This window comes from Penicillium daleae (assembly GCF_028827525.1).
Source record: "Penicillium daleae strain IBT 16125 chromosome Unknown utg000009l_segment0_segment0, whole genome shotgun sequence".
In the NCBI taxonomy this organism is placed as follows: Eukaryota; Fungi; Ascomycota; class Eurotiomycetes; order Eurotiales; family Aspergillaceae; genus Penicillium; species Penicillium daleae.
In genome coordinates, this window is record NW_026623157.1 from 1,910,556 (window position 1) to 1,925,850 (window position 15,295).

At 50.6% G+C, this 15,295-nt stretch overlaps 6 protein-coding genes across 6 annotated transcripts; 4 read left to right on the forward strand and 2 right to left on the reverse strand.

The window, feature by feature from the left end:
• Positions 1–634: 634 nt before the first annotated feature.
• Positions 635–1,030, forward strand: N7458_011838 (uncharacterized protein; the record flags this gene model as incomplete). The annotated part of the gene is made up of 2 exons (XM_056915220.1): positions 635–840; positions 916–1,030. The coding sequence occupies 2 exons, from the start codon at positions 635–637 to the stop codon at positions 1,028–1,030; spliced, it is 321 nt and encodes a 106-aa protein (XP_056759974.1).
• Positions 1,031–1,478: 448 nt separating this feature from the next.
• Positions 1,479–2,782, forward strand: N7458_011839 (uncharacterized protein; the record flags this gene model as incomplete). Its single annotated transcript, XM_056915221.1, has 2 exons — positions 1,479–1,962; positions 2,082–2,782. The coding sequence occupies 2 exons, from the start codon at positions 1,479–1,481 to the stop codon at positions 2,780–2,782; spliced, it is 1,185 nt and encodes a 394-aa protein (XP_056759975.1).
• Positions 2,783–3,116: 334 nt separating this feature from the next.
• On the forward strand, positions 3,117–5,070 carry N7458_011840 (fungal specific transcription factor domain-containing protein; the record flags this gene model as incomplete). Its single annotated transcript, XM_056915222.1, has 5 exons — positions 3,117–3,159; positions 3,212–3,274; positions 3,328–3,547; positions 3,602–4,598; positions 4,672–5,070. 5 exons carry the CDS (start codon positions 3,117–3,119, stop codon positions 5,068–5,070), a joined length of 1,722 nt encoding a protein of 573 aa, XP_056759976.1.
• A 1,248-nt stretch (positions 5,071–6,318) lies between these two features.
• Positions 6,319–7,519, forward strand: N7458_011841 (aromatic ring-hydroxylating oxygenase subunit alpha; the record flags this gene model as incomplete). Its single annotated transcript, XM_056915223.1, has 2 exons — positions 6,319–6,995; positions 7,063–7,519. The coding sequence occupies 2 exons, from the start codon at positions 6,319–6,321 to the stop codon at positions 7,517–7,519; spliced, it is 1,134 nt and encodes a 377-aa protein (XP_056759977.1).
• A 1,619-nt stretch (positions 7,520–9,138) lies between these two features.
• N7458_011842 (hybrid sensor histidine kinase/response regulator) lies at positions 9,139–12,219 on the reverse strand (the record flags this gene model as incomplete). Its single annotated transcript, XM_056915224.1, has 4 exons — positions 9,139–9,806; positions 9,971–10,523; positions 10,595–11,641; positions 11,701–12,219. The coding sequence occupies 4 exons, from the start codon at positions 12,217–12,219 to the stop codon at positions 9,139–9,141; spliced, it is 2,787 nt and encodes a 928-aa protein (XP_056759978.1).
• Positions 12,220–12,980: 761 nt separating this feature from the next.
• N7458_011843 (uncharacterized protein) lies at positions 12,981–15,122 on the reverse strand (the record flags this gene model as incomplete). The annotated part of the gene is made up of 1 exon (XM_056915225.1): positions 12,981–15,122. The coding sequence occupies one exon, from the start codon at positions 15,120–15,122 to the stop codon at positions 12,981–12,983; it is 2,142 nt and encodes a 713-aa protein (XP_056759979.1).
• Between the last annotated feature and the right edge of the window lie 173 nt (positions 15,123–15,295).

The following is a 15,295-nucleotide window of genomic DNA, read 5'->3' on the forward strand; positions in this document are numbered from 1 at the left end:
CGAGACCTCTGTATATTACATGTCGATTTATTCCAGGAATATGTGTGGCTTCAAGGATAAGCACTAGCTCACATGATTCCTTCAAATCAGGGACCAGATATCCTTCTCTATCCTTGCAGGGCTCTTGGCAATAGTGGTCCAGTATGGCTCTCTTAGATCGCGCCTTTTAGTGCCTGAGATATGCACCTAACTTTTACATCCTACTGACGAGCATGTCCCAGGCCCATTAAGATTCGATGCCTATTTGGATCGTCCCGCGCTCCAATCTCAAGGACCCTAAGCAGCGTTTCTCACGCTACCGTACTCCGTACTGAACCCTGCCAGAAGAGTGGATCTTAGCTCATCGCTGCGGGCACAGGATGGCACTAAAGCAGCTAATGCATTAGCGGCCGACACGACGAAGTGAGGTTAGGCCCAACTCAGCCCCCAGAGAGGATCAACAACCGCACGAAGTATAAGCGGACGACGCAGTCGTATTGTTGTGTTCTCGGTCTATTTTAAAGTCGCGCGTTAGACGGGCAAGGATGACAGGGTTTCAAGCCCCGTCAAAACTGGTCGACGTCGACTGATAGCTTCACCTCATTCTCCTCTGAGCTTCTCTCCAACGATCTCCCCGCCTCCCATCGTGCCTACCATGGCCGAGTCGCGGGAGTCACAACACTCGATTCTACCTTCGGAGGAAGATCTGGTCACTGCGAAACCACAGCGCTCGTGGAACCCACTAGGCGGTCGCTCCTCACCCAGCCTCGAATGCGCCTATCTCCCGCCGGTATTCACACATGAAAGCTTTTCGGAGGAAGTGTTTCGAGAGGTTGAATTGCGTATCACCGACTCTCTCTGGTACGCTGCCTGCCCGAGGCAAACGCGACTCGGTCTCCAGTGCCGGTAGCGAAACCACTACTACAACGACCCCAGGCTTCCTAAAAACGCCCCGAGGAACCCCGGCGATTTCCCCATTCACATCACTCACCAGCAGACTGCCCCACTCGAGCAACAGTCCTACAAAGTCGATTCTCGTGAATCTCGGTAATTATCTTCGTTCTGGCGTTTTATGCGACGGTCTTCTCGGGAATCTATCTCGCCATCGCAATTCGAAAGCCAAGACGGAACAATGTTAGCAGCGATGGATCCTTGGCCCCGTCAACGGCCAATTTGCTCTGCGCGTTCTTTGCCAAAACTATCGAAATGACCTATGTCACGATATCCGTCGCGATCCTGGGACAAGTTTTGAGCCGGAGATCGCTAATGAAGGGCTTGCGGGGAATTACCATATCGGACATGAATATGAGAGCATGAATCATGCAGCCTGGGTCAATGATCATGCATTGGAAAAGCTTGCGGTACTCGGTACTCACATTCCTGGGTGCGATCGTATTGGTAGTCACCTTTGTCGCGATGTTTTCCACAACAGCGGCGGAAGCTTTAGGTGGCTCTGAAAGCAAATGGCAATGCCACATCGCGGGATACCCATCGCAGCGATGGACGAGAAAAATGATATCCGCCAGCCACGGGATGCTTCAGGTGAGGGCATGTACAGCCTCGAGGCCTCAGTGCCTTCACCCGCTGTCAACGTGCTTTGTGTAGGCATGAACAAGTCCGAGCTGTCACCCTTAATTTATTCTGAATGGCCAAATGTGCACTTCAACGCCACAACTTGGAGTGCTACAACACCTGATGACATTCCGCGCACTCCATCCTGGCTCAACCGTACAGTGGTCGATGACATTTTTGGATTTGGCAAGAAATATGATCAACGGCCTCCCATCTTTGGCACGTACCCGGGATCCAACAATACAATCTTGAATACCACCGGCCTCTGGCCAGCTAACTCGATTTACCTGCTTGGCAAACCAAGCGTCTCTAATCCTGAATATGTAATGTGTGTTATTCGCGCCAAATTGACTGGCGTTTGCTCCACACGCTACGTCGCGGCGTCTAGTGGCGCCTTCTTCAGCTCCAATTGTGAAAATAGCACCAACCTGCTCCAATATACGACCGCAACACAAAGAACTTCACCGAGGGCTTCTGGCAAGGAGACTAGAAGAATTTTGCCAGTGAATGGGCCCCTTCTCTCAACCTAGGCTCGGGAATTACGAATTCTCAAGCAAGTAACGAGCGCCTTCTAATGCAACTGATGCCCGCATACGACTCGAATACCAAAACATATTCCCTGAACCCGTCCCTTCCCTCCGTCGGGGAAGCTGTGGCAGTGATGGCTGGAAGCACACTCATCCTTTCCTCTCAAAATGCCCCCCTTTGTTCACTACTTCAACTACACCGTCCCCAACAACATTCTCCCGAGCCAGTCTATCAGGACTTTCCGGCCTCTTTGCAATCAGTAGGCTACGCTTCCGGCGGTACCGAGCGCTGGCAGGGTATTTTCTACGTGATCCTCGTCTTTGCTTTCCTGACCTCTTTCATTTGCCTGGTCTTTGTTATCTTCGAAGCAGCTTTTACCGAACCGCAGAATCTGTTTGCGATCGCGGTGAATAGCCCCTATTCCTCGCAGCTGCAAGGTGCATGTGGAGGTGGTCCCGCCGGCTGGCAACTGAAGGAGAGATGGTATATTGGTACGGATGAAGCAGATGAACATTATTACATTCGAGCAAAAAAGGATGGACAGGGTCCATACACAGAGGCTAAATCCACGAGCTATCTAGGGCTCGAACCGATGGAGGTCGAGGATGGAGGTGGGAGTACGAAGGTTGTCAGCCCGGCAGTTGACGAATTTCGTCGGGTTTCCAAACGGTCTTCGTTTTTGTCAAACTTTACTAATGTGTAACTATTTCTACGAATGATGTAACATGAATGTCTCTTCTACATGATATCCATGACTGTTCTGTTCATTGGTTCAAACAATGTGACACCACTCTTGACCTTCTAATGCAATTTGACATGCTTTTAGAGCACACCCTTTCTAGAGAATACGAGTTCTCACATTAGATATCTATCATGCAACAATTAGATACTTCTTTCCTGGACATAGATCTAGAAGATATTCCATGTGGCCAACCAGACGATACAAGTCACGTGCGATACCCCATATTCCGGGGTTCCCCGACCGTACTTTTCACCTTCTCATGGCAACTTGACGGCGCATATGACAAGTAACCTCAATGACTCAAAAAGGGCACGAGCTGGAGCCTGTGCGGCTTGTCGGTAAGTTTTCTACCCCAACAATCATCATGGACTGAGTTTGACATATGAACAGCACCCGCAAAAGGCGCTGTATTCCAGCTTCCACTGGGGACGGCTGCCAGCTTTGTCAAGCACAGTCCATTCCGTGCACGCTAAGACGAGGCTCTAGCAGGCTGAGCATCGCGACAGCCATCCCTGAAAAAGCATACCACAATGGTCCACACGACGAGGATCATGTCCTTGGTGCTTTTGGCTCGCAGGGACTGGTATTCGAACTTGTGCCCTTGTATTTCCAATATGTGCATAACATCGCCCACACCATCTTCCATGAACCAAGTTTCATGCATCGCCTTCACGAAGGCAAGGCATCCATGACCCACGTTTATGCGATGTGTGCACTAGCTGCTCGGTGAGCCCTTTTTTATGCTCATTCGGCCCAATACCACTAATGGCGTTCTGGTAGATACTCCGAGAATCGGGTATTCAACAATATCGCCCCCTGTGCCCGAGGAAAAATATACGCAACCGAGGCGATCCGCCGATGCCAGGAGCACATGGTCACGCCCAGCCTAGAAACTGTGCAAGGATATCTCTTAGTCGGATTCTACTTCAGCGGCGAAGGTAATATCCGAGGAAAGCATGTATACGTCGGTCTGGCTCGTCTACATGCCGAGCTTTTGTCTCCTGCAGATACTGCGACGGTGGTGCTTCGAGAGGAGCGACGCCGGACATGGTTGACCATTTATATTGCCGTTCATTGGTCTGCATCGGATATGGCAGTCGAGCCTCCCTCTCCGTTCCATGACATGGCGCCTCTTCCAGAGATTGATGACGTAGATTTCCAGACGCTTAGTGCCGAGCTGCTCATTGAATCGAGAGCTTCGCCCTCTTCCAGGTGTGACATGTGGGCTCAGATGGGGAGGACTCTCAATATATACACCAGGATCAATGTTTTGCTGCGACGTCTCAGTCAAAATGCAATTTCCTTTGAGGAATTTTGCAAGGAAGCTGCCGTGTTGGAACATGGTCTTGACCAATGGGCGAAAAATTTGCCACCCTATTTAACATACTCGTATGACAACCTCATGCTCATGGTTGACAAGCAGGTTGGGAAAACATTTTTATCCATGCATATTGGGTATTACCATTTCCGTCAAATGCTCCTTTTCCCATTCCTGGATACGCGACTTGCGCGGTGGACGACTCGGGACAGGGCGGCAAAGTGCAAAGAGAGTGCGACCATCGTATCTGATATTCTCCGGTATTCTCAAACCACGCCAAAGTGCAAGATGGAATACTTTATCTACGGTCATATTGCGGTTGTCAGCTCCAGTGTTCACCTGCACACATTACTCTGCAGTGATGATCCCTCGGATCTTAGCTCGGCCCGACAGCGTCTGGTGTTTAATTTTAAGTTCCTCATGGGCCTCAAAGCTTACTGGTCGGTAGTGGAACATTATGTAAGTTCCCAATTGCTATTTTTATCATTTGCCCCAATTGTGTTATCGATTTCTGATACCATTAGCTTTGTAGGTGACTCATCTACGATCCTTCCAGAACTACTGTAGGGACTCCATGTCAGATGCCTTCGTACTGGATAATTGGATGGCCCGGTTCCTTACCGAGCACTCTTCAGCACTCTCAGAAAGACGAGATAATAGCGCCCATGCACCCTCCCCTGGTGCAGATGAGCCCTCTTCATATTCCTCCAGGGTGAATAACGGAGTGCCGTCCGGGGGTAACCCCAATTCCCAGACGGAAATTGCCGCTGGCTCTGCGGTCATTGGCATGAAGTCCACAATGGATCCAGCAATGGAATACAATGATCTGTCTCAACTTCTAGATGATCGCAGTATGAGCGGCGAGGCGATCGTGAACAGTGCTCTTAATTGGCTCTTGGATGATGATCTTAGAATGGAGCGAATGCCATAATTGTGAGAGTTTCATCCAGATCTGAAGTCTACCAACATGAATTCCATTTTCCAGGAGTTTCTTCAATTCAGTATTTCGGATCCAAACTTCTCGCTCTGTGATTCATCATCGGTCCAGCATATTCGTGCGCTGATAATACTTGCTGTGTCGCTGCCATTGGTCAAGTCCGACGACCGACTTTTGTTAAGGAGGGATACTGAATGGGTCCAAGCTCTCATGAAGACCAGCGAAGGACATCCACCGCTCCTAGTTCCGATTATGCGACAGACTGAATCGAAGCACGTCGCGTGATAAGATCAGGAGCTCCAGACTGCATTCGGCCTAGCCAGTGGATTCTCGGTCCACTTATCTGTTCGTTGGGCCCGGAGTTCCAGGCCCTCATTCCTACGTGTAACTACGGGCCATGTGATATAGATATCGCTCAAACAGAAAAATCGGGCTATCTATTGGATAATTCCTTCTAATGTTATCGCAGATCATACTCTTCATAAATACTCTAGATCTTACATACGTCCAACTTGCAAAGACCTCGAAGCCAGCCTCATGTAAAACCACTCTAATCAGCCTGGCGCTGGCAACTTCTCCATATTAAAATCCGGAGAGGATGGAGAAAGTCAAGACAAGATATCGGTTTTGATAGCCGGCTCCACCGTCGGTTCTGGGGGACGGCTCGGTTTTGTATCACTAGTTTACCTGCCACCTATCAGAGATTCAGGTTCAAAAAACCCATATTCGAGGACCGTCTGGAACGGTTCAGGCATACCAGCGTTCTAGACTGGACGTGGGTTGCTACAGCCTACACAATTGGCTGGTCAGCTTGCCACAAGTGCGACGGGGCTGGAAGGCTGGTTTATTTAGCAATTTACGGAATGGTGAGGTCGATAAGCTTGAAGCCATCCGGACCCGACGGGAACGCCCAACCGATCAGGTGACCGGTCCCCAGGTATACTGCCCGTTGGAATTGGCCACCTGATTGTTACTGTTGCTTCCCAAAATATCGTGGCTATCGGGCATGAAGGTTTACACCCCGTTGACATCGTTCGGATATGGTCCTGGACCGCCGTGAACCGTGGTCAGCTGTGGCGCTGGGGTGGTCACTATAGCTTCATAAAAAAGCTGCTTTCGCCTGCATTGTAGTCAGTATCAGTTTCAGACACAGATCAGAATATCTAGTTCCAAAGACTTCAAACGTCCTTATCTCTCTTAATAACCTTGGTTATCAAGATTTGTCTTTGATACATATTCAGAATGTCTTTCTTGAGGAATTGGTTCGGTACCACCACCACGGCCCCTGAAGTTCAGAAGGACCAGAAGACGCCTGTTCGCGCCCTGCCAGCATCATGGTATACTTCCCAGGACATGTACGAGCTTGAGCGACGATCAATCTTCTCTCGCAAATGGCTCCTCACCACACACAAGCACCGCGTCCCCAATGCCGGCGACTGGGTCCAGTACGACGCGGCTGGCTACAAGTTCATCGTCTCCCAGGATGAGCAGGGAAACATCAAGGCCTACCTGCATGACAATGACCTCTCTCCCGTCCATGTGCATATTGATCGTAATGGCTTCATCTGGGTCAACCTCGATTCCAAGGAGACACCCGAGGTTGCCTGGAAGGACGACTTTGACGGTGTCGACGAGCAGCCTCGCTTCGACTACTACAATTTCGACGACTACCACTTTGACCACACCTGGGACATGGAGGGTGACTTCAACTGGAAGATTCTGGCCGACAACTACAACGAGTGCTACCATTGCCAAGTTGCGCACCCCGATATTCCGACCATCGCCGACCTGAGCTCATACTACGTCAAGACCAAGGACGGTCACATCCAGCACTACGGTGCTCAGCGCCAGGAACAGATCGACAAGGGCTTCCGGATAGCTACTACCTACTTCTGGCCCAACGCTTCCTGCAACGTCTCGTGAGTACCCCACATTGTTATTATGGACCACATCTCATTCTAAAGCATATGCTAACCTAAAACACAGTCCAAACTTCTTCTTCATGCAGCGCTTCACTCCCGTGATCCCAACTAAGTCTGTTATGCGCTACGAGGTCTACCGCCACAACGATGCCACCGATGAAGACTTCAACCTCATCAGTGACATGTACAAGCGCATCATGTCCGAAGACAAGTACCTCTGCATCCACACACAGAAGAACCTGAACGCCGGTGTCTTCGTCAACGGTCTCCTCCACCCAGAGATGGAGATGGGCCCGCTGCACTTCCAGAGCACTGTGCGCGAAGTTGTCATCGAGCACTTCAACAAGGAGCAGGCTGCCGGCCACGAAATCTGGCCTGCCAAGCAAGAAGTTTCCAGTGTCGACGCTCCAGCTGTTGCCGAGGCTGATATCGCGATCCGTACGGGAATGGACACCTATGCGGATGCGGATAATCTGCAGGAGTCCTTGACTGGTAACCTTGCGCCGGCTATTGCTGTTTAGATATGGGATTGGGTTGGATTTGGGAGGATAATACGCCCGTTGCGGCATAATGTGCAGATGCACCGGTTTTGGTTATTAGCGTTGATTCATTTCGTTAGACTTTGTTTAGTAGAGATTGACAAGAATATTTCTGCCCTTCTTTTGTTTCAAGTTCCTCTTTTTTGGCTCGCTCTGGGAACTTAATTTAGCTAGATCTATCCATGCCTTGAACCGTCCTACTCATTTGATTTTCTCAAGTTTTTAGCCCAAGATCTTTTACTGATTTTGACTGGATACTTGGAGTTTGACGCTTGTATCTAGCTCAACCGTGTGGTCACTAGTCTACCATGCATGTATCCGTACGTTAACTTCGAAAAGGAAGTGGTGGTAATAATAATTCGACATGATTACTTGAGAGGAGTAACTTTTCCAAAACCGGCTTCGGAGGTGACTTGATGAGGTAAAGAGACCCAAGATCAGCACCGGTCCCTGCTTTGTTCATCAGCGGCGCGTAGATTACTATTCGTCATAGAAAATGCAGGGATGAGTGTTTCTTCTGAGCGTATACAGCATATCACATCCAGAATGCGGTCTATGTACAAGATACCTATCGTAGTCATCAATTCGGTCAACAAACGATCTCGTACAAACAGTGTAGCAAAATAGTCACTGGGAAAGTATGTACTTTGAAGTAGCATATTACAAAAAGATATTTGCCGAAAGGCCAGGAGTCGAACCTGGATCACTGCCGCCCCAACGGGGCTCCTCATATGGATGAGGCTGCCAGCACAGCTGTCTTCCCGTTACACCATCTTTGGCTGTTTGGAAGGGAAGACTTGGTTGAGAATTATATCCCTGGAATCGAAGCTATAGAAACCTGGGAGAGAAATTTACGTTCGTCATCCATACCCACTTCAAATTCCCAGTTACTCAGATGGGTTGCGACTTGGAAGTGAGTAGTCGATCCGGATATTCTACTACCTGGTCAGTCATTTCCCGGTGAAAGCAAAGAAAAATACCCGAGGCTAACGGAGAAGATTCCTGGAATAAACGAAAATGATTTAACCTCATTTAACCAAGACCCGATACCTTGGTGACGTATATATGATGTACATGAAAATGCTCATCCTCATGTCGGGTGTTCACGTTCCTGTTGTATATCCTCGGCTTGGACTACCTCTAGTTAGGGCAAGATTCAGCAACCACATCAGCTTCAGGGCCACAGGGTAGGAGGTACCTTCGGCAAGTGGGTGCAATAGAGAAAATATTTAGCGATGTCCATAACTTTACTGCCGCTAGAGTAGGGTGGCGAATAGGAAGTAGATAAGATTCAGAGTCGGTCATACATAGCCCGGTGGATCATAGCCTAGAAAGAATTACTATTTTTATTCCTTTGCTAACCATGCTGGAAACCTCGGTAAATTTGAGAGCCTGCCTGACTTGGCGCATATTCCAGAAAACGCTGCTATATCAAGCCAAACCAAACTAACTCAAAGCGCTAGCTAAAAAAACTCACAAAGGTCAGTAAATATTTGTTGTGACAGTACATGGTCATCACCGCTGGTATCAAATATCAAATATCAAATATCCAGCTTGCATTAAGTCAAAAGAACCACGCAAACATACCACGCCATACCTAACTAACTACTCCCAAAAGCCGGAAAATACTGCCTCACCACCCGATCAAGCTGCTTAATAACAACCGGTTTAACAGAATACTCATCGGCCCCAGCCTCCTCCGCATCAGTCCTATCCGCCGGACTATCCTGACCAGTCATAACGAACAAAAAGCTCTTACACCAATCATTTTCCTGCTCCAGTGCGCGGATCTGCTGCGTCGCTTCGATGCCGCCGCATACCGGCATTTGCAGGTCCATGAAAATCAGCTGGATTGGCTGGGGTCGGGAACCGGGGTCTTCATCTTGAGAGGCTTGTTTTTGGTGCTGGGTGTAGCGTTGGACGGCTTGTTGGCCGTTCATGGCGGAGAGGTAGGGGAGGCCTCGCTTTTTGCAGTATGTTTCCATGACGCGGAGGTTGACGGCGTTGTCGTCTACTATTAGGGTGACGGGGTGGTGGTGGTTCGGAGTTGGGAGAGTGTTGTGGTTATTTTCGTGTCGATGGAGACTGGGATGGCTGGTTGAGATGCGGGTGGGAGAGTGGTGGTTGTGGTGAGTTGTTTCGATATGAGTGATGATTCGGGTAATGGGGTATTTTCTTCTGCGATTGGGTCTTTTTGTATCCTTATGGGCATGATGACGGCTTGATCGCTTCTTTTCGGTTGTGGTAGAGGTGGTTGGGAGGCATTCGTCTTGAGATAGGTTTGTGCTCGTTCAAGAGCTGAATGGAATGTCGAGGTTAAGAATGGTCCACTGATATAGATCACATTCTCCTCGGGTTGTTGCAGACAATGTTTCTCTTCTGAGATCGGGACAAGGCAGATAGCAACTTGTTCGGATGTCACTTGAGACAGACATGCGCGGTGCTGTTCTGTGTCGGGCCCAGCTTCAACAATGACCAAGCAATCATCCATACTGTCCGAGCAAGTGAACCCATTGCGAGTCAAGAAAGATGCAAACTGATCGCCCAGTGGTGAAGAATCAGAGTTGGTAGGTATTTTGAAAAACCGCGATGGCAAACGATGGAGCTTCGTAGGCAAAGGCTGCGACGGTTGAGACGAGCCATCACACTCAACTTCCCGGAACGTGGCTCTAAAGTGAGAGCCACGCCCAATCTCCGAAGAAACCAATTCAATTGAGCCGTGAATGAGCGATGCAAACTTCGAAGCAAGTGTGAGACCCAATCCAGCGCCCGACGAATGCGAATCAACCTTCTCGTATGCCTCAAAAATACGCTTTTGATCGTCAGACTGAATTCCCCGGCCAGTATCTTCAACATCGATAATGAGTTGTTTGCGGTCTGATTGGATTGAAGCAGTAACCGACACAACTCCTTGCGGTGTATTTTGGATCGAGTTAATCACCAATGGGAGCAGAGTATCCCGAAGAACCACAAGATCGATGGAGAACTTTTGCATGGTGGGGATGAGTTCTGGGCAAAGAATATTGAACATGTATACCGCGTGTCACCCATAGTTACCTTGGCTATCTCGTTGCCAATTTCAGTCTCCAGCTCGTCCAAGGTATGCATAGTATAATGCCTCTCCGCCATGGCGATATCAGACCACTTGTTGAGCGCAATCAAATTATTGATAATCGACGTGAGATCACGACCCGCCATCTTGATGATGTTCAGGTACGTAAAGGGTTCCCGCGAATTCATCTCCGACTCAGCAGTAGCCTGTTCAATTGCCGGAATCGAAGCCGTTCCCTCATACAAAATTCTGGACTTGAGGTCCTCAGTCAAAAGTTCCAGAGAACCTAGGATGCCGTGAACGGGAGTTCGAAGTTGATGAGAGAACGCTCGGAGAAACTTTTCCTTGGCGATCATAGCTTCTGCGAGAAGGCTTTTGCGCCACATTTGAGAGATGATATCTGCGCAAGCCTGAATAAACCATGCATCGGCGTCGTCAAAGACAAGGCGGAAGTCTTTTGTTGCCACGATGAGTAATGACGATCCCGATATGCTTTCGCACGGGATAGCAACGATGCGAACCGGTTTATTAGATGGGGGCGAGAGGTGATTCGAATTCATAATATAGTCATCGAGGAACTTAACGTCTTCCCAGAGTCCATCTTTGAGCTCCGAGACTGGAATTGAATCACATCCCTCAAGCTCAACGTGGGTTGCTCTAGCCGGCTGCAGGCGGATGATTGCGTCCGGGTACATAGTTCTCAGAATCTGGGAGACTGGCTCAACGGCCACGGTTTGATTCGTCTCCTTCTGTGCTTTGGCGAGAAGTTCAGACATTCGATGTCTTTCTCGCTGACGTCTAGCTCTCGTACATTGTACGAGATCGGAAACAACCCAATCGGCCAGACGAACGAGCGCCTGATGTTGCGCTTTGGTCAAGGGTTCCTCGCTCTGACCCGACGCCAGACAAATTGATCCCAGACCAACAGTATGCCCAGATTCGGTTTTCAAGCGAAGCGGCACTCCAGCGTACGCGCGGAGCCCGCCGCGTTCGAGATAAGGACATCGTTGGAATCTCCAGTCTTCCATAAGACTAGGTACAACGAATACATCCTGGACAAAAAAACATTCAGCAAAATTAGATCTCACCAGCGGTCGGGACTGTAACATACACCAGTGTTTTGAGTAATTGTATGAGCGCAAATTGTTTCCCCTCGCGGTACCATACCCAGGTCAAGATTCACAGTAGCCAAGCGAAGATAAACATCGACATCGAGAATGCCAATAACCGCAAACTCCCACCCAATCGACTCCTGCGCTAACTGCGCTTTCTCTTGCAACCCGGCCAGAAATTCATCCTCCTGGAAGATCTCGCGCGTATAATACCAAAGCACCGAAAGCCTGAGTCTCTCATGCTCAGCCAGAAAGGCACGCAGATATTTTTCTGCAAAGTCAGCTGGCTTTTCCGGAACTACCGCAGGTTCATCAGCTGCAGTCTGGGGGTAGAATGTTGTATTGAGGTCCGGGGACCAGGGCTGGATCGGGCGATCGACGTTCTCTCGATCGAAGATCAGACCCACGGTCTGTGGGCGAGAACGTGGCCATGCAGGTACGACCCGTTTCGATCTTAAAATGGCCCCGTCTGCTTTGGGGAAGAAGGAGATCTTGGGATCGATGAGGCTGCATGCCATTTCTTCCGTGCGAAGATGGGTCCTTCCATCACACTCGTCGTCTTGCAATCTCACCTGCTTACTCTTGACGAGGGGTCATCAGCACGGCACGAGCGGATGGACAAAGGGCCGGGTTTTAGTGTTTTAGTTTTAGTAGATTGCGATGGCGTCTTTTCGGGTATTTCACGACGATGATAACCCGTCGGAGAAGCTATCGTCGGTGTTAATGCGTCCGCAAGGCTGGTGGTCTAGAGCGGGGAGTCCGTTTTAGTGCATCTCTACAATCTACCCACAACATAAACAATACCGTCACCATGAAGCATCAATCAGAAATGCGAGGCAGCTAAGCACCTCCATGAAATTGAAGTATGTACAAAAGACAGTTCGCAAGTCACAGACAAGACAAAGAAATGGCTTCAAAGCCGAAACTAGGCACAGCGCAAGCGCGTAGCAAGACGGGACAAAACGGGACACCAATATCGACATAAAGTGGTGAGACACAACGCTACAGAGTGAGAATGACTTGCACTCGAATAGAACAGGAACAAGATAAGGAAACAGCGACAGGCAGAGACAGAAAGTATGGAATACTTAGATGCGAGGACGAGAAAGCGAGACGCAGAGGAGATGCAACGCCCGAAGCCACGCAACTTTTTACAGACACCAGGAGCCGGGACGCCATGCATGGAATGAAATAGACTGAAGAGACAGTGCGTGTGTACGTGTAATAGATCAAGGAGGGTGGATGAGTGACAAGGGAGGGAATGGTGTAGAGAACGGTGTTATCGCTCGGCATTCAAATTCAACCAACTCATATCTGAATTCGCATTGTTGCGTCCGGGCATCGGCAATTCATCAATATCCTCAGGGATCGCAACGCTCGAGCGGCGGCCGTTCGAGTGTCGCGGCAACTGCGGATTCGAGCTCGGCAAGTCGCGTGAGCTACTGTTGTAGAAACTCGTGCTGTAATTGCTGCTAGTCGGGCGGCCAAGCCAGCTGGTATGCGCGCCAGTCCAGTTCGTGTCGTGCGGGTCGTCGTCGCTAGTCACGCTGATCGAGTCGGCGCTGGATATCCGCGCGCTCTGTCCTTCGTGGATTGCGAGGCTCCGACTCGACGATGCATGCTCCGTCGTTGGACTGCCGCTGTATACGCGGCCCAGTGGCTTGGGCTGGTCCAGGAAACCCAAGTTCAGCGGGGTCAAGTTCGTCATGGGCCAGGCGCTGCCACGGTAGTCGGATTTTGTGTAGACAGAGCTGGTGGTGGATCGGTCGGCGGGCATTCCGCTGACATTCGTGGTGCCGTTATCTTCAAAGTACTTGCTCCAGCCTTCGTCGGTGGTGCGGTCACCCGGTTTGTTGCCAGGTTCCGAGGGGGTGGTGCTGTTGCGGTACGCATCTTCCGACCACATGCTTGATGGCGCGAGACCACTCGATGGGATTGGTGAGAGCGGGCTGTTCTTGCGAGGTGTGGCAGACAGACCGTAGCCGCTGTTGGCGGGAGGGGGCATGAGAGACTTCTCTCCCTTGTATTTGCCGGATAATATCGCGAGCGAATCGGCTGACATCGAGGCAACCGGAACGGGACTCCTAGCCATGGGGTACGCACCGCCAGCCAGGGGTTCTATACCCCGGTCCTGGAAGCTGAGTCTGTCCTTACTGTCACCGCCACGGGCCTGGCTGTTCAGCTCTCTCTTTGTCCTTACGCGTTTCAGCAGCCAGAGAAGCAGGAGAAGGATGATGGCGACACCGCACACGCCGCCGAGGACGGCACCAATAATGACTTTGGTGTCCGTATGAGAGCCGCCACTGGCAGCGGCGGCAGCAGTGGTAGTCGAGCTGGGGGTAGCGCTAGTTGATGCCGAGGCCAAAGGAGTTGGTGTGGCTGTAGGGGTCATGGTAGTCGAAGTGGTGGTATTCGTTGTCAAAACGTGTTGTACACTCTTGCCCTGGAACAATTCTGTCGAATTGACCCAGCTATTCGAGGTCTGGTTGAAAATGGCGAGCGAGTTATTGCTCCGGCCACTGGACAGAACAACCATGCCGTTGCTTCCCTGGGCGAGGGCGTAATCTGACCACGTGTAGCTGGGGGCAAGGGTGTCGTTGTAGGTGGGATAGCTCCCCGTGCTCCGCTTCTTAGATGAAGCACCGACCGCCACAGCAGGGCTTTCGGGCTTTCCATCCGGGCTCATGAGTTCGTAATTAACCACGGAGTTAGGAGAGGCATTCATGTCGAAATATTCCAGCACCTTGCTATCCCCCGACCCAGAAAGGAGAGTGAGCGGAGTCGATGTTGACAGGACGGAAGGGAGGCTTATGGGCGAGAGGTCCCATCCCGTTGCACTATTGTATGTGTAGACAGCTTGGCTTCCGCCCTCCCCGCCAAACATCCCAACGTGAGTTGAGTTCCAGGGGAGCAGTTGGGGATTGTTGAGGGTTGGAGCTCCCTGGTTCACCACGGACGTCTGGCCATAGGGGGATTTTGTCGAGATCAGGAAGGATTGGGCAGAGAGCGCGGTGCTGGTTCCCGCGCCTACGTTGCCTGCATAAACAATGATCGAGGAATCAGACGCAACAAATGCGGCACCATGGCCCGTTCGGGCGGTCATTGAGGTTGTTCCAGATCCCAGGGTTTGCCACATCTGATCCTTGAACGAGAAGCGTTGGAGACCGGAATATGTGCTGTCTGCATTAGTGGTGGTCCCGCCAACCACGTACAGGGCTTCGTCGTCATTCTCACTGCCCTCTATCCCGCCTTTGAGACATACGGCATTGGAGACAGACACGCCGCCGTTTAGCTGAGTCCAGTTGCCATTGACCTCGAGCGGGATCGATACAAGGCCACTAGACGAATAATGATAAAGTGTGTTGCCGGAAATCACCGAGCAGTCTCCCTCCAATCTGATGGGGGGCTCGGGGACAGTCATGGTGAAGTGAGTAAAAGAGCGAAACGGGTGATACCAGACCAACGAAAGAGTGCGGATGGCCAGCCAGCAGGGGAAGAGGAATTCGGGCCCTCAATCAAACCAATAGCCACTGGAGAAAATCACGGAGTCTGCCAGAGGGCTATCTCATTTTGGCCGGGAACAGGTCGCAAGAA